Genomic DNA, 26,233 nt, shown 5'->3' with positions numbered 1-26,233 from the left:
TGTGTGTGTTCATCTATGTGCGTGTATCTAAAGTAGATGTCTGTGTGTGAGAGTCTGTATGTGTGTGTAGGCCAATGTGTGTGTCAGTCTATGTACGTGTGTGTAAGTCCATGTGTCTGTGTCTTAGTCGATATGTGTGTGTGTAAGTACATATGTGTGTTTACGTCAATGTGTGTGTGAGTCCACGTAGGTCTGTGTGTGACTCGATGTGTGTGTGTGTGTGTGAGTCGTTGTATGTGTGTACGTCGATGTGTTTGTGCGTATGTGTCAGTCCAAGTGTGCGTGTCAGTCCATGTGTGTGTATCAGTCGCCGTGTGTGTGTTAGTCGATGTGTGTGCATGGCTCCATGTCAGTGTGTAAGTTAATGTGCGTTTGTGTGTCTGTGTGTCAGTCAATGTGTGTGTGTACATTCATGTGTATGTGTGTGTCAGTCCATATGTGTGTGTAAGTCTATATATGTGTGTGTGTCACTCGATGTGTGTGTGTGTAAGTCAATGTGTGTGTGTGAGTTGATATGTGTGTGTTAGTCCATGTGCATGTGTGTTAGTCGCTATGTGTGCGTGGCTCCATGTTAGTCAGTGTAAGTCAATTTCTTTGCGTGCCTGTAGATCCATGTGTGCGTGTTAGTCCATGTATGTCCTTTATTGACCTGCTCAAGGCCTATAATACCATCAATAGGCCTGGCCTCTGGGTTGCTCTTCGTGCTTTCAGAGTCCCTGGCCCTCTGCTCACGATCCTTAAGGACCTTCATGATGGTGAGCGGCCCCACGTCAAACTACGTGGCTGTGAGTCAGAGCCATTCCCTCTACACCTTGGGGTGCAGCAGGGATGTCCTCTGCCTCCCACATTCTTTTACATATATTTGGACCACGTAGTTCGTTAAGCCTTCAATGCCTGTACCGGAAGAATTCCCATCTGGTACAGATTCAATGGGAGGCTGATCGATGCCCGGGTGCGGTCAAGGGATGGCTCCCTATTGGTCAACCACGTTATGTATGCCGATTATCTGGTAATTAATGCTCACTCAGAAGAGGAGTTGGACGCGCTGTTGCTGCACCTGGAGCTTGCCACTAAGAGGTGGGGCCTTACCATCAGCCCCACCAAAACTAACCACCTGCCTGGGTATTTTGTACCATCGGACAATCCACCACCACAACTCACAATTGGTGATAGGCCAGTTGTAGAGAGAGTGCAGAGTTTCCCATACCTGGCCAGTGTGCTCATGACCGGCTTCGGTTTAACACCAGAGGTCTCACTCTGAATCAATCGAGCGGCATTATCTTTTCATCGGCTTCGTAACACTGTATGGAAGCTACCTGCTCTCTCGCTCCGAAAGAAGCTCCAGATCTTCTTGGTTCTTTTGGTAAAGTCACGTAGAAGGGAAGTAATAAAATAATAAAAATAAAACATAATAAAATAATTCTCACGACGTTTCGGCCACAACGCAAGCAGCCGTCCTCAGGTGAAAAACCAGGTCTGTCGAGGCAACAGCCGAATCGTCGTGAGAATTATTGTATTATGTTTTATTTTTATTATTTTATTACTTCCCTTCTACGTGACTTTACCGAAAGAACCAAGAAGATGAATCCCTGCAGTCACGAAAGCTTTGAATCGAAATTTAAGCTCCAGATCTTCTCGCCCACGGTCATTCCCTCCCTTCTCTACGCTTGCGAAACGTGCACCCCCATAATGGAACATTTTCGCCGGTTAGAAACATTTAGGCTGGCCTGCCTACAATCCATTCTGTGTTTAACCAGGCTGGATTGAGTGATGAGCTCACAAATCCTTGAAAGATCTGGACAAAGTCCCATTGGTGACCTCCTATGGCAGGCAAGGCTGCGTTGGCTGGCCCATGTAGCCTGTATGCCCAGTCACCGCATGCCTAAACACCTTTTGTTCCGCCGGATCGAGGGGGCTAAATAGGCGCGGAACAAGCTACAGAAGAGATGGAGTGATGTGGTACAAGACGATGTGGAGCTGAGTGGACTTGTCGATGACTGGTACTAGCGATGTCAAGATTGGCCTCCGTAGAGGAGCCTCGTGAAGAATTCTACTGGCCAGTTGGAGGCAGTCACCCTCCAACAATAACGGAGGGCGGAGGAGCGAAGCTCAGAACAACGAGCGGAGCGCCGGGTGGCTAAAGCACAGCAAGTTAGCACGGTAGAGGGCACAGGTGGTGCATCAGCCAGTCATCTCAGTCGACCCGTGGCACCTGGGTCTGCCCCGTGACCTCCTGCCAGCGGGCGTTCGACACTTCACGTGAACTCACGGTGCACATAACCTGCCACAAGAGTCGTGGTGACGTCAACACCACTTAGTGGCGAATGGCGGTTGTTGTTGTTGTTGTTGTTGTTGAGTCTATGTATGTACGTGTGAGTCGATATGTGTGTGTACGTCTATGTGTGTGTGTGAGCCGATTTGTGTGTGTAACTACATGTGTGTCTCTAAAGTCGATATCTGTGTGTGTGAGTCCATATGTGTTTGTGTGCGTGTAAGTCGATGGGTTTCTATGTGTGTGGGTCGATGTCTATGTGTAAGTCCATGTGTGTCTGCCTTTTTCGCTCGGGCAACGCCGGGTACTTACCGCTAGTATATCATATAAGGCATCTGACACATCAGCGTTGCCTGCTTCCCACTGCTAATGTTCATTCATCTTTAGAGGGGCATAAGCCACCACTACCATTCCTTACCTACTGTTGATGGGGAGATGAACCCATAAGAGCTTGGGACTCACAGCTTGCCACACCTTGATTTCACGTTCCCACACGCTCCCACAACCCCTTTATTATTTTCTCTAAAGTCGATATTTCACGCTCCCACACCCCCTTTATTATTTTGTTCAAAAAAAAGAGCTACTTCATATTTGGTAATTTTCTACCACTCGTGGTGGCTGGAGCCAGAACCAGTTCACATGTATTCCAGAGATCAAGTGGTACCGGTCCAGCTTCCAATAGAAGAATGGCAGCCTCTCCTTTGCTGTGAGCATTTGGACATTCCACGTGGCCAACCTCAGCGGTTTCCTATTTTATTCTTGAGGAACCCTGAGGGGCAGGGGATACAGTTTGGCTCTGCCAAATGAGGTTTGTCCAAAAGACGTCATGGATGCCTATTTCCCCACAGTTTACAGCACAATCTTATTTTGGTATTTTTCAGGTTAATTGAACGTATTTCGCACCGTAGTCAACTATATTAATCGGAGGTAATTAATGTGGAGGGGTTACTAGCCCCGAGCATACACTTTAGAGCACTTACAGGCTTAAATACATAATCTAACACGAAGCGACACACATACACACAGCTAGACAAATGTATAAATTACCAAACTGCTACACACGGACAAGAAATACTATATACATGCGCTTACATTTTTTACCGTGTCAAAAATAGTGATGGGAAAATATTTAATGATTCCTACATTTTCAAATCTATTTACCTTCACAGATATATACAGGGTTTCTGAAAAGTCACTCCCTATTTTGAAGCATAATCACTCCAAGAGTAGTGTAGATAGTGTAACCATCTTGCCATTAATTGCAAGCTAAACCATTACCATTTATTTGAGCTCCACCACATTTTTCATTAAATATTCCTACATGGCTTGATGATCATTTCGCCAGTCAATGGATAGGCCGTAGAGGGCCAACAGAATGGCCTGCTAGAAGTCCTGATTGAACACCTTGTGACTCCTTTCTGTGGGGCAGGGCCAGAGAAGAAGTTTACAAATCGCAACCAAGGAAAATTGATGAACTTCAGATAAAAATTTGTGAAGTGCTATGTAACATGCCAGAATTTGTTTTTCTAAATTTGCCCAAAATGTACCTTTAAGGTTACAGAAGTGTGTTGACAATGCTGGTGCCTCTGTTTAATTTTAAGTTTGTATAAAGTAAATGCTAATAATGAATGTATAAATCAGTTAAATACATGTATTAATATCTTATTTAGTTTTGGAGGAATACTACTTTAAAAATCGGATTAAACGACTTCATGAGTATTCTTATTTTCTTACATTTCAGGTACAACGACGATGGTTACCTTTCCAACTGTAAGTTTAAAACAATATTTTTCCAACAAAAAATCGAACGAGAGCAGTAACATATGTGAAATCTGTGAATTTAATGGTACCTGGAATGGCTCGTGTCACATGCAGGAGCATAGTGTCCAAGATGCTCCCTAGAATGGCGAGATGTATCGTTGCACTGAATCATTGTTTAGGCTCTACTCTTATAAAAACAGCAGTATGAATCCAGCTGCTATAATATATTTTCTTTTGAAAAGTTAACTCGAACTTAAACCTATGAAAAGTTAAATAGAAATCACGTAGATTGCCATGTTTGTACTGATCAGTTTAATGTCTGTAAATGTTTCAGATGCTGAATAGTGAGTGGTTCATGATGAACCTGGTGGGCAAGTCTGAAAACCAAGAGCTCTTCAACACGTCGCTGTATACTGGATATAATCCTCGGTTAAACATCATTATTCAGTGTGATCGATATTTCTATCAGCCGGGTCAGACAGTTCAGTGTATCTTATTTGGTGTCTATGGCAATCGCTTGCCTTACTTCGGACGCTTTAACATCTCTCTGCAGGTTTGTTATTCTCTGAGCTGCCGTAATTGTAGTTATAAACATAACCTTGCGCGTAAAGGACATGCACTTGTTTATTATATATATTGCTTCCACATATCCAATTATTATCATGTTTAAATGAACCATTCTGGAATGTAATCATCAAATGACCAATTTCTAAATAATAATAAATGCATTGTTTAGACAAGTAACATTGGCTAATGTGTATATAAGGGCTCACTTGGCTAACTGTGCTGATGCTACTGGTCTTCAGAGTTCTGTGGGGGACGTAAAGAAGACCTGGCAGAATGTGCAGGGAGAGAAGGGCGTTGTATCACTGCAGTACTCACTGTCTGAGACGGCGCTAGAAGGATACTGGTATCTGCAGGTGGAGGCAGAAGAGGTAATAAATTAATGATACTAACTCCAGCTTTCCTTTCGTGAAAAGGCCTGCAAAATGCAATGAGGGAAGGGTATGCAGATTTAAAAACCGCTCTTAATAAGTGACGTCGTATCTGAAGATAACCCAGCAGATTAAAAATTGTCTCCAGATTTGTTTTACTACTCAAAATAGAGGCTCATAGTACTGGTCATCAATGCTCAGTCTTTAGTTTATATTTCTGTTGGAGGGGGTGGGCATAACAAGGTTGCTTGGGTCATGCTCTGCTAATTCAAAAATAAATCCCACCCGTTAGAGAGGACGTTGAGCTGTTTCTGCCGTTTACATTATCAGGGACATCAGAGTGTAAGGCAAGCGGCATGTCTATAATATTCCTGATATACTGTCTCCTGTAAATTTCCATACCAAAATTCGCCTATTGTTTCTGAAACAGTTAAGCAAAACATGATCGGAGGCCCTGCATTATGTCCCAACGCTGCAACACTGCTGCAGCTGTGAGCCAGAAACTAAGGATAACAGTGTTCCTATTATGTACATATAGCACCTATTAATACCTTTTTAAAAATGCATAAAATGTGTTCCATATTGGGTAAATATTGTGTCATGGCATAGCCACCAAAGTCAAATAATCTTATAAAAAAGTGCATGAATATACTGTCTCATAACTAAGGGTTATAGTAGAAATATTGTAAATTGGAATTTGTCATAATCCAGAGCCCTTTACCATAAGGTGTTCTCGCAACATTTGGGACAGGTTCACCTGGAAGGTTGATATGAAAGCCAGAATACCTATATTTGTGCTGTGTTCATAATGTTGCTTACAGTAGCTTTAATAATTAAAAACGAATGTGGGAAGGGTCTAGCTCTGTATATATGTTTTATTCTGATCATTTGTTTCTTTTAAAGCATGCAACCAATGGCTACTGGAATGCATTTGAAGTTAGATACTATGGTGAGTACTGCAACATTTTAACAATGTATTACCATACTCTTCTTGGTTCTTTCGGTAAAGTCACGTAAAAGGGAAGTAATAAAATAATAAAAATAAAACATAAAATAATTCTCACGACGTTTCGGCCAAAACACAAGCAGCCGTCCTCAGGTGAAGACCAAGTCTGTCGAGGCAACAGCATCTAAATGAAACACCACCACGCTTGGAGCGTCTATTTAAGCTGGTTTGGAAAGGGGGGGGAAATGCGCCTTGACAAAAGAATCTGCATTTGAAAAGGAATTTAGCATATTTATGGGAAATGCAGGAATACGACTAGTGCTACTTGTGAAATGCGTAGGAGGTGGGCGGGGGGTTTTCAAAGTCATATTATGCCAATGCATTATGCAGGATTAGCAGCATCAAAGGGAAGGGGTAGGGGTAGCATTAATAAAGGGAAGGAATGTTAATAGTATGTAGCTGCAGTAACTAAACAACCACGTAAAAAGCTAAAGTATAAACTACATAGTATTATCAGTATGCTAAATATACTCTCAATAAGCTGAGCTACTAACCGTAAGTAATACATTACAATTCTAGGTCGCAAAAAATATAATATGCTTCCAGCTAAACTTTTTAAACTTTTTCCTTACATCACATGGGTCTATCCCGTACTATATGCTTCCATAGACAAACCCAACATTAAATAGTATACTGCATTACTGTACACTACCCTATGTCTTAGAATAATACATAGTGTAATATTACACTATGTATTATTCTACCCACCCAACTGTATACCACACTGCTGTATATTCACTATACAATTATGATACTATATATTACCTTATACATTGTATTAAACATTACACTTTAATACTATTTATTATTATACAATATGCTATACACTATACCATTGACCGTCGCGTGAAAGGTACTAAGAGGAAGCAACGAAATATGTCAATGGGAGAGTGGTGGTGGGAAGCTTGCAGCGGAGCAGAGAATTCATTCCCTGCGGAGAATACAAGATATATAGTCTATGTCAGTGAGTGGAACGCAGTCTGAAAGTCACCGTAAACGTGGACACAATCAGTTAAGATCCGAAATGGTTTATTACGTCCTTCTAATGATTGCTAAGCCGGAATCCATCTTCTCGGTTGAAATTGTCTCTGTGTTTGTATATGTGGATCGCCTCAGGAACGAATCTCTCATGGTAGCCAGATGGCTTGCAGAGAACCTCTGTCTTGGAGAAGTCAATATGATGTGAACCCACTGAATTGTAACAGTGATCTGCCACGGCTGAGGTGTTTGTCCTACCGTGTTTCAAGTCTGCTTTATGTTCACGGATGCGGTCCGAGACATGTCGTTTGGTTTCTCCAATGTAACTGCTACCAAAGAGGCAACTTAGTTTGTAGACGCCAGGGTACTGTATGTTTGGAACCACATCTTTTATAGACGGGACCAGATCACGGATTTTATGTACTGTGTTGAATCGGATCTGGATCTTGTGTTTAATCAGGATTTTGGAGATCGTTTTTGTGACCCCAGCAATGTAGGGTAAGGTGATGGTCTTGAGAGGCTCCTCAACTGGATCCTTCTTGATGGTTGGAGTGATGGCTTTGCGGATTGTGTAGTCGGAGTAACCATTAGCCTTAAGAGCTTGGCGTACGTGTTTGAGTTCACTGGCAATGTGTTCCTGGTCGGAAATGCATTGGGCTCTATGGTATAGAGTCTTGATGAGGGAATTCTTCTGGGATGGATGGTGGTGGGAATCCAGTTTTAGGTAAACATCCGTATGGGTGGCTTTCCTGTAGACAGAGTGGCTCATTGAACCATCAGGTCTACTTTTAATTAGGACATCCAAAAAGGGTAGCTTGCCATCTTTTTCGACTTCCATGGTGAATCTGATGGCTGGGTGTATGGAATTGATGTGGTCGAGAAATTGGTCTAGAGCAGGCCGGCCATGTGGCCAGATGACAAACGTGTCATCTACATACCTCTTCCATAAGGTCGGGCGTAGAGTGGCAGTCTGGATGGCGTCAGTCTCAAATTTCTCCATGAAGACGTTGGCTACAACCGGAGATAGAGGGGAGCCCATTGGGGTGCCCTCAGTTTGCTTGTAGAAAGTTCCATTCCAGGTGAAGTATGTATTGGTTAAGCAGTGTCTCACCAGGGGGGGTACCCCAGCATTCAGTCCTCGATGAACCAAGTCTTCAATGATTGCGATGGTGTCAGGTACAGGAACTTTGGTGAATAAGGAAACCACATCAAAACTGACAAGCAGGTCGTCTGGGGACAGGGAAATCCCCTTGATTGTCGATACCAAGTCAGTAGAGTTTAGTACCGCAGAGGTGGTTTTTCCAGTGAAAGGCAGTAGGATTTCAGACAAAAAACGAGCCAGTTTGTATGTGGGGGAGTTGATCGTAGAGACAATGGGACGAAGAGGTGTATCTTCTTTATGTATCTTTGGCAAGCCGTATAATCTTGGTGGCCTGGCTGCAGAAGGTTTCAACGAGAACTGTTTGGTCTGATCAATTAATGCGGTTGAATCAGAAATGATTTGGTTGGTGTTAGAGACGAGGCTGTTGGTGGGGTCTCTTTTTATTTTTGTATAGCTGCCATCGTTGAGTAGTTCTTGAATTTTGTTGTTGTATTCTATTTTGTCCATGATGACAGTGGCATTGCCTTTGTCGGCTGAGAGGATGACAATATCATCCCTCTTTTTTAATTGAGCTAATTCAAAACGCTCATCTTTGCTGATGTTGCTAGTTGGCATCTTAGCGTTTTTGAGGGTTGCAGAGATTTCAGATCTTGCTACGTCTGCAGAGATGTGACTCAGGTGACTCAAAAAGTTTAGCTGGAAGCATATTATATTTTTTGCGACCTAGAATTGTAATGTATTACTTACGGTTAGTAGCTCAGCTTATTGAGAGTATATTTAGCATACTGATGATACTATGTAGTTTATACTTTAGCTTTTTACGTGGTTGTTTAGTTACAGCAGCTACATACTATTAACATTCCTTCCCTTTATTAATGCTACCCTACCCCCTTCCTTTGATGCTGCTAATCCTGCATAATGCTTGGGCATAATATGACTTTGAAAACCCCCCGCCCACTTCCTACGCATTTCACAAGTAGCACTAGTCGCATTCCTGCATTTCCCATCAATATGCTAAATTCCTCTTGATATGCAGATTCTTTTGTCAAGGCACATTTCCCCCCCCCTTCCAACCCAGCTTAAATAGACGCTCCAAGCGTGGTGGTGTTTCATTTAGACGCTGTCGCCTCGACAGACTTGGTCTTCACCTGAGGGTGGCTGCTTGTGTTGTGGCCGAAACGTCGTGAGAATTATTATGTTTTATTTTTATTATTTTATTACTTCCCTTCTACCTGACTTTACCGAAAGAACCAAGAAGATGAATCCCTGCAGTCACGAAAGCTTTAAATCGAAATTTAATACCATACTCTTTGGTTCTTTCGGTAAAGTCACTTAGGTATACAATCAAATGAATCACGACGTTTCCGGCGCAACACAAGCGTCCGTTATCAGGTGGGAAAGCATGGTCTGCTGCTGAGGCAGATTGTTTTAAAAGGTTTGAAATGATTCTAGCCCAAGGGTCATAAAGAAGTGGCCGGGGCTAGTGATGTTAATGTGAGAAATTAGCATGTAACTGTAAGATAGGAGGAGAGTGGCCTCCTTGACGAGGAAGTGCAACCCAACAGGTGCAATCCAAAGGACATGTGAGTATGAGAGTACAATCCAAAGGACATGTGAGCATGAGAGTGCAATCCAAAGGCATGAGAGTGCAATACAAAGGACATGTGAGCATGAGAGATCTAAGAGAGAGGCACAGATAGAGAGAGACACAGAGAGTCGGAAATAACATCTGACATAGGCAGGTAGGATGGAAACATCACAGTCAGGTAAAACTTTATCTTGTTAATAACGTCCATCCAATGATTGCTCAGTTTGTACCCATCCTCTCGGTTGAAGTTGTGTCTGTGTTTATATATCTGGATGGCTTCATGAACAAATCCCTTAAGGTAGCCGATAGGTTTGCAGAGTACCTCCGCCTTGGAAAAATCTATTTCGTGTGAGTCCACAGCGATGAACCAATGATAAGCAACGGAAGAGGTATTAGTCCTACCGTGTTTCAGATCTGCCTTGTGTTCATGAACGCGGCCCGAGACATGTCGTTTCGTTTCCCCAATGTAACTGCTGCCGCAACACCAACTCAGTTTGTAGACACCAGGGTATTGCATGTCAGGAATCACATCCTTTACAGATGGGATTAAATAACGGATTTTGTGTACTGTGTTGAAACGAACCTGGATTTTGTGTTTGTTTAAGATTTTGGAAATCTTTTTGGTAACTCCTGCTATGTACGGTAAAAGTTATGGTTTTGTTTGGATCCTCAGAAGGTTGTCTCCGCATGGCTGTGGTGACAGCTTTGCGGATGGTATGGTCCGAGTATCCGTTCATCCTGAGGGCTTGGTGTACGTGCTCCAACTCACTGGCTAAGTGGTGCTGGTCGAAAATGCAATGGGCCCTATGGTGTAGTGTTTTGATGAGGGAATTCTTCTGGGCTGGATGGTGGTGGGAGTCAGGCTTTAGATAGGCATCCGTGTGGGTCGCTTTCCTGTAGACTGAATGTCCCAACGAGCCATCAGGTCTCTTCTCGATCAAAACATACAGGAATGGTAGCTTGCCATCCTTTTCCACTTCCATGGTGAATTTGATGTGGTTGAGAAATTGGTTCAGTGCTGGCAGGCCATGTGGCCAGATGATGAAGGTGTCATCTACGTATCTCTTCCACAAGGAAGGACGTAGGGTGGATGTCTGGATGGCATCTATCTCACATTCTTCCATGAAAATATTCACTACCACTGGCGGTAAGGGAGAACCCATTGGGGTAACTTCATTTTGTTTGTAGAATGTACCATTCCAGGTGAAGTATGTGATGGTAAGACAGTGCCTTACCAAAGTTGGTACATCTGGATTCAGTCCTTGTTGTACCAAGTCGTCAATGATTGTAATAGTGTCAAGCACAGGTACATTGGTGAACCGAGAGACTACATCGAAATTGACAAGCAAATCATCCTGAGACAGTGAGATGTCCTTGATTAGAGAAACCAAGTGAGCTGAGTTAAGTACAGCTGAGGTGGGAGTCTCAGACAGAAACCGGGCCAGTTTGTAGGTGGGTGAGTTAATGGTGGAGACGATAGGACGGAGCGGGGTACCTACTTTGTGGATTTTTGGAAGGTCATAAAAGCCATCCAAATATAGAAACACAGACACAACTTCAACCGAGAGGATGGGTACAAACTGAGCAATCATTGGAAAGACGTTATTAACCAGGTAAAGTCTTAACTGACTGTGATGTTTCCATCCTACCTGTCTGTCAGCTGTTATTTCTGACTCTGTCTCTCTCTATGCCTCTCTCTTAGATCTTTCATGCTCACATGTCCTTTGCATTGCACTCTCATGCCTTTTGGATTGTACTCTCATGCTCACATGCCCTTTGAATTGCACCCGTTGGGTTGCACTCCCTCATCAAGGAGGCCGCTCTCCTCCTATCTTACAGTTACATGCTAATTTCTCACATTAACATCACTAGCCCCGGCCACTTCTTTATGACCCTTGGGCAACACCCATTTCAAACTTTTAAATCAGTCTGCCTCAGCAGCAGACCATGCTTTCCCACCTGATAACGGACGCTTGTGTTGTGCCCGAAACGTCGTGATTTATTTTATTTTATACCTACGTGACTTTACCGAAAGAACCAAATAGTATGGATTCCTGCAGTCACGAAAGCTTCAAATCAAGAATGTATTACCAATTGCAAACTTCCTATTTTGATGCACAGCTTGTAATAAACTTAACATATTTGAGCACAGCTATTGTAGCCACAGATTATCCTATTAATTTTACTCAAGGAACGTTCAGAGTTGAGACACCAAACCAAATGCAATACATATGGTGGTTGTTAAATGTGTTGGCAAACAAACACACTTTTTGTTATTGCACCCTAAATTTTGATTGCTTCAGATACCACTCCAGAAAAAGTGCAAATGTGTCTGGCAATAGCTCTTCCTATTTATGCATACAGTAGTTGGGGATGAATTCATGTGTACTAATATAGATGTATATATTAGAACTTGCTGATATGAACCTTATGGTGGGACCCCGGGGTCCCGAATAAACGGAAGTAAAAATCCTGATTAATTTATTTTTGGCGACTCCGTCCAACCGCGCACATAAACGCCGCGACCCAACTGGTGCGGATCATTCTGTTGTCATGTCGTCCAAGCGCAGTGAGGACGAATGCGCAGAAGAAATAAAACTTTGAAACTTTGATTAGCGCATCATGTAGAGCTCGTCGAGAGGAATAGATTGCCGTATCGTTCGCCTTCAACAGACATAAAATGACGTCGCAACGCAGTTTATGCGAGAGCCGGGGGCTTATGGGACCCCGGGGTCCCGCCATAAAGTTCATATATAAAAAAACAACTATTTCAAAAGGTCTTGGCTTTGGATATTTGGATAATTTAATTTTAAGTATGTATGAATGTTGAACTTCTTTCACACCGTACATACCCAACCGTGCTAATCGAAGAATTTGGCATTTCTGAGAAAACACACAATCGAAAGGATAAGACTCAAAGGTTCAGAATGATGGGTTGTCCACGCAATTAATACATGGCTGCTTATGATGGTGATTAGATACTATCACAGAATATCCGTAGACAACAATTTGCTTAAGGAATTATAAAACTAGCTTAAAGTTGCTTTTCTGAAACCAATACCATTAATTTGACACCCTGTACTAACCAGCCTGTCTTACCTTGTGCATTGCCTCCTGTTTGTTAAATGTTAAATTTTATATTTAATGTAGGAGAGATTGTGATTTGTTTATGAAGGGAATCATGTGTAATGGTGTATTTCCTGCAGGAGATCAAGCTTGCTGGAATGGCATATATTGTTTCTTGCATCATATATTGTTTATTTCATCATCTATTTTAATATATTTGCAGACTTTAATGCGTTGTTATACCATATCCAATACAAATATTTATGCTATAAAGCACAAACACGCCTACTGAATCTATGTATATACTTTAGTCTTCCAAAGTGTTTTAAGATATTTTCTGACTAACATGCTTCTTCTCTCTGGAAATCTTTAGTGGATATTGTGCTCATTGACGTCCCACGCTACTTCGATCTCAGTGGAAGTGACGACCTCTCTGGAGTAATATCTGCATGGTAAGTTCACATATTACATAACTCCCAAGGCTGATGCATGAGCAGTAATTATCAGTCTGACAGTGCCACAGGGATATTTCAAAGGACTAAGAAATTTCTTCCCATCCCAAAAAACGGTTTTAATTTCCCTATATTTCCCCTTATTACTGAACAAAAAATTCTAGACACAAGGGTGTCCCAACTTAGGATGCTGGAGGCCAGGCACAGTGACACAATAACAGCAAGGTCAGTGAAATGGCCTAGTGGTAGCGAATGTCCTGCTTGGTGCAGAGGTTTACGGTTCTAATCCAGCAGCCACCCTTGAACTTCTAACTTGAACTTCTTTCACAGCGTATATACACAACAGTCCTAATCAGAAGTAATAACCCTGGTTATTACTGTTGGTGTAATAACGCACCATCTGCTTAATAATAATGTGTGCGGTCTGCTTTACAGTGGATGTTCAAGATAATCTAACGTAATTTGCAAGAGTTATTGCAAGATAATTTGCAAGAGGCCATATCATTGTGTGCTGGGGCCATGGTCCACATTTGCCTACAAATTTATTAATTATACAAATGATAAACATTTTCCCCCAACTGGCAAACTGATGCCTATTTGCAGGCCAGGTGCTGGGTCACATTGTGCCCACAGGGACATCTGCAAATGTGGGCACCTTTTCCAATGACTGAAATGAGATGTCATTTACAGCCCTCTGTTATGAGGGCTGTTAATGAGAAATATGGCTCAAGAGATAGCACTGTGACTATTCCTCCAATCCTGGCTGAGATGAAGCACAACTCACTGACTTTCATCAGAAAGCTTCTGATTGAGATGTGCCTACACTGGCACAAAGCATGGCAGATCGATAAACAATGGGGCTGGCATGGCGCCCATGGCATAGATGGTGGGAAAAGGTCCAAGTGGATTCTAAAATTAGATATAGCATAATAGCTAACGCTTGGCTTCAGGGCTGGCCAACCAGACTTAAATGAAAGATTCATTTGAAAAGCTCATGAAAGTTGTTTGTTAAAACATTTGTTACACTCCACTTAAACAATGCAAAAAAATCTGAATATCATGCAAGATAAACTCATCTCAGAAAATGTAATATTTGTGTTTATATTTGTAAATGGCATAAAGTGTTTATGAACATGCTTAGGTACCAGGGCAAGACCTTCAAAGGCACAGCAACTGTCACCATTGGTCCATATTACAACTCTAACGCATGGATTACGAAGGATGTTAATGTAAGAAAAACACAATTTCAACCTAAATCTTTACATATACACAAATTATGCCTTGAGGTCTCCTTTGCCCCAACATGTATATTTGTATAAGGTGTTCATTTTGATGATTGTAAGCCACTCATGAAAATGAGGCAATTTTGGTCTAATAGCGCTAGCTGCTGACGGAAAGTGGTAAATGCAGTGTACGGCAGTACACATGTCAGCAGACGACAGTATACACGGGGGGAAGACAACTTGGGAGAGTTCATGGAGGGGTCCATCTGGAAGCCCCGGGAACCTGCTAGTAGGTTCCAGAAAGGGGGCGTGGCCAGGGCAGAGCAAGAGCACGCCGGGAGCATAAGAGGGAGCCCTGAGCGAGAGTTTGGGGCTGTTGCTGGAAGTGGATCACCTCACCGTGCTGTTTCGCCACCATCATCGCCGCCATCTTCACCATCATCATCGCCGCCGTCTTCACCATCACTGGGCGCCGCTAGCTAGACAGCCTGCAAACTGTTCTAGCTCGATAGTGCCGCTGATAATAGACGGTTGTGTGTACAATATATATAGTGTGCACCAAAGTAGGGTGCGTTTAGCCCCATTGTGTGCAAGAATAAAGGAAGGTGCCTCCAAATACTACTGTCTCCGAACTATGTCACTAAACTTGTTTAAACAAAATTAACATGAAACTTGGACAAATGAAAAAGATAATTGGCAATACTATTGTTTTTTTATCCTATGCTGGAATTGTTTTACCATTTATATGCACATTATCACTTAACACCAACAATAACCGCCATTCTACACTCAGTCGCGATGTGCCAAACAGAAGCTGCTTGGGTATGCAGTGACTGGGCATGCAGGCTATATGACCCAGCCAAGGCAGCCTCGCCTGTCAGAGGACCTTACTAATGGGACTTTCCAAATGTATAAAGGTTTTGTTAACTCCTCACACAATCCAGTCTTTTTAAACTGAGGATCGATCATAGGCAAGCCAGCATGAATGTTTCAACCCAGCACAGATGTTCCTTGAATCGGTCAACATTTCACAAGCATATAGAAGAGAGGAAATACATGTTTTAAATAAGATTCTGAGCGAAGTAGGGAGTGATATGACAGGTAGCTTCTACACAGCGTTATGCAGCTGATGAAAATATTCCGCTTGACTAATTCAGAGGGAGACCTTCGCTGACAGACAAGAACTAGTTATAAGCACACTGCCCAGGTAGCAAAACTTCTCTATTTTTATGAAGAGTAAATTGTTTCAAATACTTAGGGACAACCATCACATACAATGAAAGATCTGACAACGAAGTTAAAACCAGAATAGCTGCTGCAACCAGACGCCTAGTAAACCTCAAAAGCACATGGAAAAATAAAATTATATCAATCACATCTAAAAACTAACTGCTACGAGTAATAGTTATTTCTACAGTGCTGCCAAGCAGGGACACTTTAATACAGAGACAAAACAAGATATAAGCATTTGAGATTAAAGGCGTAGACGACTATGAGAAATACCACGCAGAGATTATTGCTCAATCATATCAGTTCTGTCACAAAATATTCGTTGATGAGATTAAAGAAAACTGCAAGACATGTGATGCAGAAAGAGGGACTATCCAGGGCATGGGAGAAGTAAAATGAATGAGGATGACCCAAGAACAATCATATGACAAATGTGATGACACAATCTGATAAGTCAGTACAATGCGGAACAAAGACTATGAAGGGCTGGCAAAAGTTTGACAATTGATGGCCAAGGCATCAGTGGTACCCTCACCACCATTATGGTTAAATGATAGGTGATGATGATTATGACTTTTTACCAAACATTGAAATTTGTACTTATTTCACCATTCATTTCAGTAATATTGACTCGTAAAATAAAATACCTTTAACCTATTTTTTTGTTCAATTTTTTAGGTTGATGGAAATGGATACTTCACTTTCCGCCGGAGTGAGCTTATGCAGCTATTTTCTGCCAATACCTCAGAAATATATGTTTCAACAATCTCAGTCGTCATTACCGATGACGCAACAGGTATGTATGTTGAACTTCTTTCGTGCCGTATGTAGCCAACCATGCTAATCGCAGGTGCATACATTTGTGATCTCATTGCACATAGAGATGATTCGCTAAATAATTTGTGATTTTCTTCAACAATTCATCCACCAGTGAGGTGATGTAGTAACGTAAAAAGTGTTCTTTACACAGAAAAAAAATGTGAATTTTAGTTGCATTGTGGATGCATATATAAGTTTGATCAACACAGCAATAAAAAAAATGCTCTTAACTACTTTCACAGATTCTAGCCTTTCAATAATTTTTCATTAATAATGTATGCATTGGTTATAGCCTAGGGTTTGTTTATCAAACCTGCATTAAATGTGTCAATGGACAATGCTTAGTGTGTAAATATAATGGTTTTATTGCTACCAAACAATGTCCTGTCAAGATATTTTCACGCATGACAATATTGTGGATATTTACTAAATTGTGTAGGTGTATCCATGGATAGTGGATAATTTTAAGTGACAAAACAAGGAATGTGATTCATCTTCTTGGTTCTTTCGGTAAAGTCACGTAGAAGGGAAGTAATAAAATAATAAAAATAAAACATAATAAAATAATTCTCACGACGTTTCGGCCACAACGCAAGCAGCCGTCCTCAGGTGAAACCAGGTCTGTCGAGGCGACAGCGTCTGAATGAAACAGCACACGTGCATGGAGCATATATATAAGCTGGGTTGGAAGGGAGGGGGAAAGGGCGCCTTGACAAAAGAATTTGCATATCAATAGGAATTTAGCATATTTATGGGAAATGTAGGTATGTGATTAGTACTACTTATGCCCGTGCATTATGCAGGATTAGCAGGATCCAAGGGAGGGGATATGGGAAATGCAGGTATGTGATTAGTACTACTTATGTCCGTGCATTATGCAGGATTAGCAGCATCCAAGGGAGGGGATATGGGAAATGCAGGTATGTGATTAGTGCTACTTTGCCCGTGCATTATGCAGGATTAGCAGCATCACAGGGAGGGGATAGGGGTAGCATTAATAAAGGGAAGAAGTGTTAATAGTATGTAGCTGCAGTAACTAAAACCACCACGTACACAACTAAAGTATAAACTACATAGTATCATCATTATACTAAATACACTCTACAATAAGCTGAGTTACTAACAGTAAGTAATACATTACAATTCTACGTCGTAAAAAATATAATATGCTTCCATCTAAACTTTATTCTCTTACATCACACGAGTCTACACCGTACTATATACTGCCATAGACAAACCCAACATTAAATTATATACTGTATTGCTATAAACCACCATGTCTCGGACCGCATCTGTGAACATAAAGCAGACTTGAAACACGGTAGGACAAACACCTCAGCCGTGGCAGATCACTGTTACAATTTAGTGGGCTCACATGATATTGACTTCTCCAAGACAGAGGTTCTCTGCTACCATGAGAGATTCGTTCATGAGGCGATCCACATATACAAACACAGAGACAATTTCAACCGAGAAGATGGATTCTGGCTTAGCAATCATTGGAAGGACATAATAAACCATTTCGGATCTTAAATGATTGTGTTCACGTTTACGGTGACTTTCAGACCGCGTTCCACTCACTGGCATTGTATTCTCCGCAGGGAATGGATTCTTTGCTCCGCTGCATTGACGTATTTTGTTTCTTCCTCTTATTATCTTTCACACGGCGGTCAACGGTACAATGTATAATAACAAATAGTATAAACATGTATATGCTTAATACAATGTACAAAGTAATATATAGTATCGTAATTGTATAGTGAATATACAGCAGTGTGATACACATTAGGGTGGGTAGAATAATACATAGTGTAATATTACAATGGATAAGGTATAGGGTGGTTTATAGCAATACAGTATGTAATTTAATGTTGGGTTTGTCTATGGCAGTATATAGTACGGTGTAGACTCGTGTGATGTAAGAGAATAAAGTTTAGATGGAACCATATTATATTTTTTACGACGTAGAATTGTAATGTATTACTTACTGTTAGTAACTCAGCTTATTGTAGAGTATATTTAGTATAATGATGATACTATGTAGTTTATACTTTAGTTGTTTACGTGGTGGTTTTAGTTACTGCAGCTACATACTATTAACACTTCTTCCCTTTATTAATGCTACCCCTATCCCCTCCCTTGGATGCTGCTAATCCTGCATAATGCACGGGCAAAGTAGCACTAATCACATACCTGCATTTCCCATATCCCCTCCCTTGGATGCTGCTAATCCTGCATAATTCACGGACATAAGTAGTACTAATCACATACCTGCATTTCCCATATCCCCTCCCTTGGATGCTGCTAATCCTGCATAATGCACGGGCATAAGTAGTACTAATCACATACCTACATTTCCCATATCCCCTCCCTTGGATGCTGCTAATCCTGCATAATGCACGGACATAAGTAGTACTAATCACATACCTGCATTTCCCATAAATATGCTAAATTCATCTTGATATGCAAATTCTTTTGTCAAGGCGCCCTTCCCCCCCCCCCTCCCAACCCAGCTTATATATATGCTCCAAGCACGTGTGCTGTTTCATTCAGACGCTGTCGCCTCGACAGACCTGGTTTCACCTGAGGACGGCTGCTTGCGTTGTGGCCGAAACGTCGTGAGAATTATTGTATTGTTTTATTTTTATTATTTTATTACTTCCCTTCTACGTGACTTTACCGAAAGAACCAAGAAGATGAATTCCTGCAGTCACGAAAGCTTTAAATCGAAAAGGAATGTGATGTTATCCACACAATGGCTTTTATTACAAATTGGGCCCTATTCCATCATTCAAATCTATGCTGGATAAATGACTAATCAAGTCGTCTCAATCTACCACGAATCCATAATATAACAATCCGACTAGCTCGTGCACATGTTTTGATCTCATCAAACTATCTCTACAATGGTCAACCTCTGGGGTGTATTACCTCCTTGGCCATTAGTCTTGACGAAGTCATCATTTCCTCTGGTCAAGCCCACTTAATTTTTGTAACAGTCAAGATGATGTCTTTGACGATGTTCTCCAATCCTACTCAACATCGTGTATGAATATTTTCCATCCACCAATTTGCCAGTTTAATATGTACACTCAAATATATTCAAGCATATTAATCTCACCATATTTTGAGGACTGTATTTGAATCCAGTTCAAGAAATTACCACGGCCATTGCTATTGATGCTACCACAGACTCTCTGCAACTTTCCTGCTTCATCTGCACAGTCATCTTCACGTATCCTGGTGCAACCTGCTCTTTTTGACAAGTCTCAATGCTTTCATTCCACTTTATATTATGCACGTATATGTGTCTTACCCTTTCCCATTGGGAGATTCATAATATATCCTGTATGTATCCAAATGCACATGCCAGATTTATTTTTCTAGTTTGAGATGTGTTTCTTGTCAGCTTTAAGCAGGCGTTAATATGTGTCACTGTATGATTGAGTGAGCTGAAATGTAACAAATCAACTAAAACGTGCCTCTAGCCCTTAAATATATGAATTGGCATTCACCCAGGGTGAAAATTATAGTTTAGTTTATTGCTTAACCCCACTCATATATTTAAATTATATCACACCTTAAATATCTTTGTTTTAAAATTTTTATCTGGTATTCAGTTTTTTTTATAAATGTTGACAGTTGTTAAGACGACGTAGCATCTGTGCTGATATTCTGCTTGTTGTTGTTGTTCTTAAAGGCATGAGAAAGGAAAAAAACACCTGGGTTATTTTTTCAAAGAACAGAGTTGAAATTAATTTAAATGGAGATTGGAGATTCATTCCTGGAATTAACTTTAAAAGTAATGTAAGTATATTTTAAAGAATAGTATTTTATTATTATAACTATTGTCAATGTGCTTCAAGAACTTTACTCACAATTGGAAGTTTTCAGGTTAACATTTATGTTTTGAGTCAGTTCAGTCTATTCAATATTTGGGGGTAATAAAATAAGTACCCCTCTAAGAAGCCATAATGAAATCCAATAAGTAGAATGGCTCCTGTCATGAGAATGTATAATGTCCACCGCTGGTTCAAGACAGCCATCATTGCTCATACTGAGCAATGCTGGCTGTCACATTGCAATACTACAAACTGTAAATATAAGTTTACATGTTTTATTGCAATGAAAACTTACCCATAAACTCAGCTCTCAACAAAGTACCTCGCCACTGACTCAAGTTCCGATCCACCATATGGTATCCCGCTGAATCTCACCAAGTTCCAGAGAACGTGTGTTGGTGTAACCATCAACCTCATAAGAACATCAACAGGCTGCTGCACACATCTCTTTCATTAATTAAAATTTAAAGACAAGCCACATTGCAACTGTGGTGATGTAACCCAAACTATGGACCATATAGTAAACTACTGTAGTCTATGCTGCTTGAGCTGAGGAGTAGCGAAACTACACAAACTCTCTCCTGCAGATTCATATTCTTAGGTTTTTTCGGTAAAGTCACGTAGATGGAAAATATTAAAAGAAAAATAAGAAGTAAAACAATTGTTTAAATAAATTAAAATAAATAAAATAAAAAATAAAATAAATAAAAGTAAAATAAAATATAAAATAAAAATCACGACGTTTCGGAGGCAACACAAGCTTCCGTCTTCAGGTGGAACCGTCACAGCACGATTGCTGTATCAAGTAAGAGAAATTCCAAGAAAACAGTCCTTGTATATATACTGGTTGAGGGTGGGAGGAGCCAAGGTAGGCCCTTGGATATTATTATTGTGAGGTTCGGTGCGGCTGAAGCACGCTGCTAGGAATGAGCCTTTGTTGTGTAGACTGGTTGAAATGGGAGGTTCCAAGAGTTGTTAAGGTGCGGCTGATGTAAAGATGCGGTTGCTGTAAATGGGACTGAGCCTTTGTTATGTAGAGGTGGTGCGGCTGAAACCGCTGCTAGGAATGAGCCTTTGTTGTGTAGACTAGTTGAACTGGGAGGTTCCAAGAGTTATAAGGTGCGGCTGATGTAAAAGTGCGGCTGCTGTGAATGGGACTGAGCCTTTGTTAAGTAGATGAAACAGCACTTTGCTACGTTGCTGGGATTAATTCTAGATTTGCCAAATATGTGTGGCAAAACTTAAAGCAGGAAAACCAGTGTGTGAAAAAAGAAGAAACTATACGATAACTGAAGAATAGTGCCTGTCAAATAAGATGGTCCAGATATGTGTAGTTAAATCTTTTTTGCATGTTTAAGTACATCTTTCCAATGATTACTGAGTTTGTACCCATCATCACGGTTGAAATTATGTCTGTGTTTGTATATTTGGATGGCTTCGTGTACAAACCTTTGATGGTAGCCAGGAGGTTTGCAGAGCGCCTTGGTCTCGGAAAAGACAATTTCATGAGAGCCCACAGCATTGTAGCAATGATCGGCAACGGCAGAAGAATCAGTTTTGCCGTGTTTCAGATCTGACTTGTGCTCGCAGACACGATCAGAGATATGACGTTTCGTTTCTCCAATGTAGCAATCACCACAGCTGCAACTCAGTTTGTAGACTCCAGGGTATTGTAAGTCAGGAATGACAGGCAGCCCTCTCATGGCTAGCAGACATATCAACATTAGCTCCTGAACACATTACCATACATGATAATATAATTGCTTATTGAGCAGAGAACCTTTGGTTATGACTTATTCATTTTATTTTTTCAATTTTTGTCTGAATAAAATTGACATGATTGAAAGTTACTTATTATTGTTTTAAAATGAAACAATGTAATGCCATAATTTAAAAAAATGTGATGTATTGAAATGTAATTTCAAGAAGGAAATTTTAAGCTCTAATTAATTTTGTTTGCATAATTTACAGATAATACTTTATCTGGTAGATGGACTGCCACTCACTTCAAAAGACCGAGAGACAAAGCTTACAGTGTCAGTCAAACAGTACATATCATCAATTGAGCAGATGAGTTGCCCTGGGATCAATAATGGATCTCAGATATTGGATCAAACTGATGCCAATTACACAGTGCCAACGAACGGAATTGTTTTCATCGATGTGCCAACTTCCAAAGAAGCAAATTTCCTGACTCTGGAGGTATGAACCATCCCAATGTATCAATAGTTAAATGTTAAAATGCAATGTAATCGAGGGGCTGTATTGTCTTGGTGTGGTCTTAAAATTGTTGTTGTTTTGCTGCATTGCCCAAAACTTGCATTTGCTCTTGACAAATTTGCAGGTACAGCAGTCCCTCGGTTAAAGTTTTTAATCTGTTTTATGAAAACTGTTGTTAACCAAAATAACCGTTAGATCGAATATAGGAATTACATGTTAAAACATTAATCCGTTCCAATACGACCAGAAGTTGACATTTTTTTACTTTAAAACATAGTTTATAAGGCTAATTGTTTTCCTACTCTTTTTTTTCGCGAATTCATTTCAGGGGCCGTTGCAACCACTAATAATTCACTTATAAGCTGCAAAAATAAGTAAAAACCACTGAGTCTGCAAGAGAGCTGTTTCCACTGCCAAAACAGAAACCAATGTAAACAAAGCCAGTCGAGTTGTAAACGCTCATAAATGGGCTGGTTGAGGCATGCTCAGCCCACTAAACGAGCACTCGTATTGGCTGAAATTGGCGCATGCGTGCATAACGTAAACATACCGTTTATCAAAATTTAAACTTTATTCACAACTATACAGTTCTATGGGAGGCGAAACGTGAACCGAAAAACCGCTAACCGATATCATTGTTAACGGAGGGACTACTGCATGTTTGTACTTCCACGCTCATATATATATGTTTTGTGACTGGCTTAACTTTTATCTAGGTTACTCGTATAACCTTTATTGTATTTCTTGTTGATGTAACTTTCTGACCCACCCGACTGGACATCTGTGAAAAGAGCTTAAAAACTCACCAGTTTCCTCCAGTATGAATACATATTCTGATTCTGATGTACAGGCAATCCTTCACTCAGGTAAAATTGACTTTGGCTTTGCTTAGAATTGACGTTGTCTAATGTGTCTGTTCATGGTGTATTTATTGTGCTGCATCTAACAGGGGATTTGTGTTTGTGTGCACGTGTTTACATCAAGGCACGATTTGGTGAAGTAGTTGTTTGTAATTCGATATCAGCATGGGTGAGTTTTCAAAATGGATCATTTTTGCACGTGACAGCCAGTGAAACCAATGTCAAGGTGAGAATCCTGAAACTTGACACCATCGATTGTGTATACTTCTTTGTTGCATATAGAATGTTGCTTATGACTTGTCCTTAAAGAAAGGAATTCTGCAGTGGGTGTTCAAATCACACATGACCAGGTGAAGCATACGTTACTTGCCCTGATGGAATAATAACAGACTCACACTATGTTCACAATATGCGTCATTACCGATTTACAGGGTGAGTAATTTACTCTTCTCCCTGCACAATCAAGCCTGATATTCCAAAAATAAACGCACAATTGTTTTCCTTCATGTACTCACGTGTTCAACATGTAAACTTACATAATATGGAAGTTTTTACAATCATTTCACCCTTTACAAACCTCTGCTTTTTTCTTTAGGTTGGGAGCCCAGTTTCCTTCACATTAAAAAGCTCAGACAGCAGCATCACCAAAGTGTCTTACCAGGTAATGCTGTTTTGCACTCAAGCTACGTTTTTAGCTCTAAGCAGGCAAATATTTCAATACTCTGTGATTTACAACATAAATATACATTGGGCCAACACTACCTGTTACAAGAGCATGTTAGACACTTATTTCCTACTAGCGGGAAGTACCTGGCATTGCTCGGGGGTAAAATATATTTCAAAACTTATTTTAGAAACATAACATATATACACAAATACTAAACTATTGTGAAAGCCCAGCGTTCCATTTGTCCAGAATTTTTTTTATAAGAGGATTGAAGAAGTCCTGAATGTAAAGTAATAAAAAGTGGCAGGTGAATAGTTGTCTAAAAGGTTTCTAAAAATTGTCGACCCCCCCCCCCCCCATAAAAATATATTTTTACCCCCCCGTAGGCATATATACCTACACACGCTACATACAATAGTGAGTAGTGTCTAGTGACTGTAGCAGTATCTGATGACTATAGCAGTATCTCCTGACTGTATAGTCGTATCTACCAACTCTGCAGCAGTATATACTGGCTATAGTAGTATCTACTGACTGTAGTATTATCTACTGACAATAGTAATATCTACCAGAGCCTACGGACGCATCTATAGTAGTAACTACTGACTCTATAGCAGTATATAGTGACTAGCAATATTTACTGACTGTAGTAGTATCTACTAACTCTACAGTAGTATATACTGACTGAATAGTACTATCTACTGACACTATAGTAGCAACTAATGACTCTATAGTAGTATCCACTGACTATAGTATTAATTACTAACTCTACAGTAGTATATACTGGCTCTATCGTAGTATCTACTGACTGCAGTAGTATCTACCGACTCTGTCGTACCATGTTGTAACTACTGACAATAGTAGTATCCACTGGCTTTACTAATAACTATTATAGTAATAAGTAATATTTAAAAAACTTTTTTAAAAACACGCTTTTATGAAATGTACTAGTAATGGAAGAACACCACGACTCTATGAAGTGGCCCGAAGCTTGCCATAACGTAAGGGACCGGGGCCAATTACAGCCAACGTCAGTTGACCGTGGACAATTAGACCCAAGCCGAAACATAACATATGAAAAATGTTTTAATTTTTTTAATGATAGAATATATTATTGTCATCAGTATGGCATAGGTATACCAAGTTTGCAGTCGATACCACATTGGGAAGTGGGTTAAAATTGAGTTACAAGATTTGAGGATACAACAATGACAACGACAACGACAACAACGACAACAACAACCGACAGAGTGAGTTAAATGAAATCGTGTAAAAACAGACAAAACACACGATGACAGAGACCACCAAAACTACCACCACCGCGTGGGGGTAGTGGTGGTGTCATAGACTGTTGTTAGTTCGTAACGAGCAGCATCACCTATGAAGTATGGACACATACAGACACAGCCACTAACACACAGACACCACACACACAGACACCACACACACAGCCACCACAACAACAACAACCGCCATTCGCAATTAAGTGGCAGTGACGTCACCACGACGCTTGTGCCAGGCTATGTGCACCTTGAGGCCACGTGAAGTGTCGAACGCCCGCTGGCAGGAGGTCACGGGGCAGACCCAGGTGCCACGGGTCGACTGACTGAGATGACTGGCTGATGCACCACCTGTGCACCCTACTGTGCCAACTTGCTGTGTTTTAGCCGCCCGGCACTCCGCTCGTTGTTGTGAGCGTTGCTCCTCCGCCCTCCGTTGTTGTTGGAGGACGACTGCCTCCAACTGCCCAGTAGCGTCCTTCACGAGCCTCCTCCACAGAGGCCGATCTTGACACCGCTGGTACCAGTCATCAGCAAGTCCACTAAGCTCCACATTCTTCCGTACCACTTCGCTCCATCTCTTCTCTAGCCAACGCAGCCTTGCCTGCCGGAGGAGTTCACCAATGGGAATTAGTCCAGATCTTTCAAGGATTTGTGAGCTTCTCACACAATCCAGCCTGGTTCAACCCAGGATGGATCGTAGGCAGGCCAGCCTAAATGTTTCTAACCGGCGAAGTTGTTCCATTAGGGGGGTCCACGTTTCGCAATCGTAGAGAAAGGAGGGGATGACTGTGGCCGAGAAGACCTGAAGCTTCGTGCGGAGCGAGAGACCAGGTAGCTTCCACACAGCATTACGCAACTGATGAAAAGATTATTCCGCTCGACTGATTCTGAGTGAGACCTCTGCTGTTAAACCGTAGCCAGTCATGAGC

General features: G+C 41.0%; 1 protein-coding gene across 1 annotated transcript in view; it reads left to right on the top strand.

Moving 5' to 3' along the window:
• The first annotated feature begins 4,016 nt into the window (after positions 1-4,016).
• Positions 4,017-26,233, top strand: part of LOC144722909 (CD109 antigen-like) — a 59,660-nt gene continuing 37,443 nt past the window's right edge. Inside the window, 11 exon segments of the mRNA XM_078601326.1 lie at positions 4,017-4,042; positions 4,368-4,586; positions 4,840-4,968; positions 5,872-5,917; positions 13,082-13,160; positions 14,302-14,389; positions 16,292-16,409; positions 20,133-20,239; positions 22,246-22,476; positions 23,479-23,580; positions 23,950-24,015. Of these exon segments, the coding sequence (XP_078457452.1) occupies positions 4,025-4,042; positions 4,368-4,586; positions 4,840-4,968; positions 5,872-5,917; positions 13,082-13,160; positions 14,302-14,389; positions 16,292-16,409; positions 20,133-20,239; positions 22,246-22,476; positions 23,479-23,580; positions 23,950-24,015 (1,203 nt within the window). The 5' untranslated portion in view covers positions 4,017-4,024.

Source organism: Lampetra planeri, chromosome 16, assembly GCF_965212315.1.
Source record: "Lampetra planeri chromosome 16, kcLamPlan1.2.h2, whole genome shotgun sequence".
Classification (NCBI taxonomy): Eukaryota; Metazoa; Chordata; class Hyperoartia; order Petromyzontiformes; family Petromyzontidae; genus Lampetra; species Lampetra planeri.
Note: the sequence above shows the minus strand (reverse complement) of the source record. Positions and strands in the feature narration are given on the sequence as shown.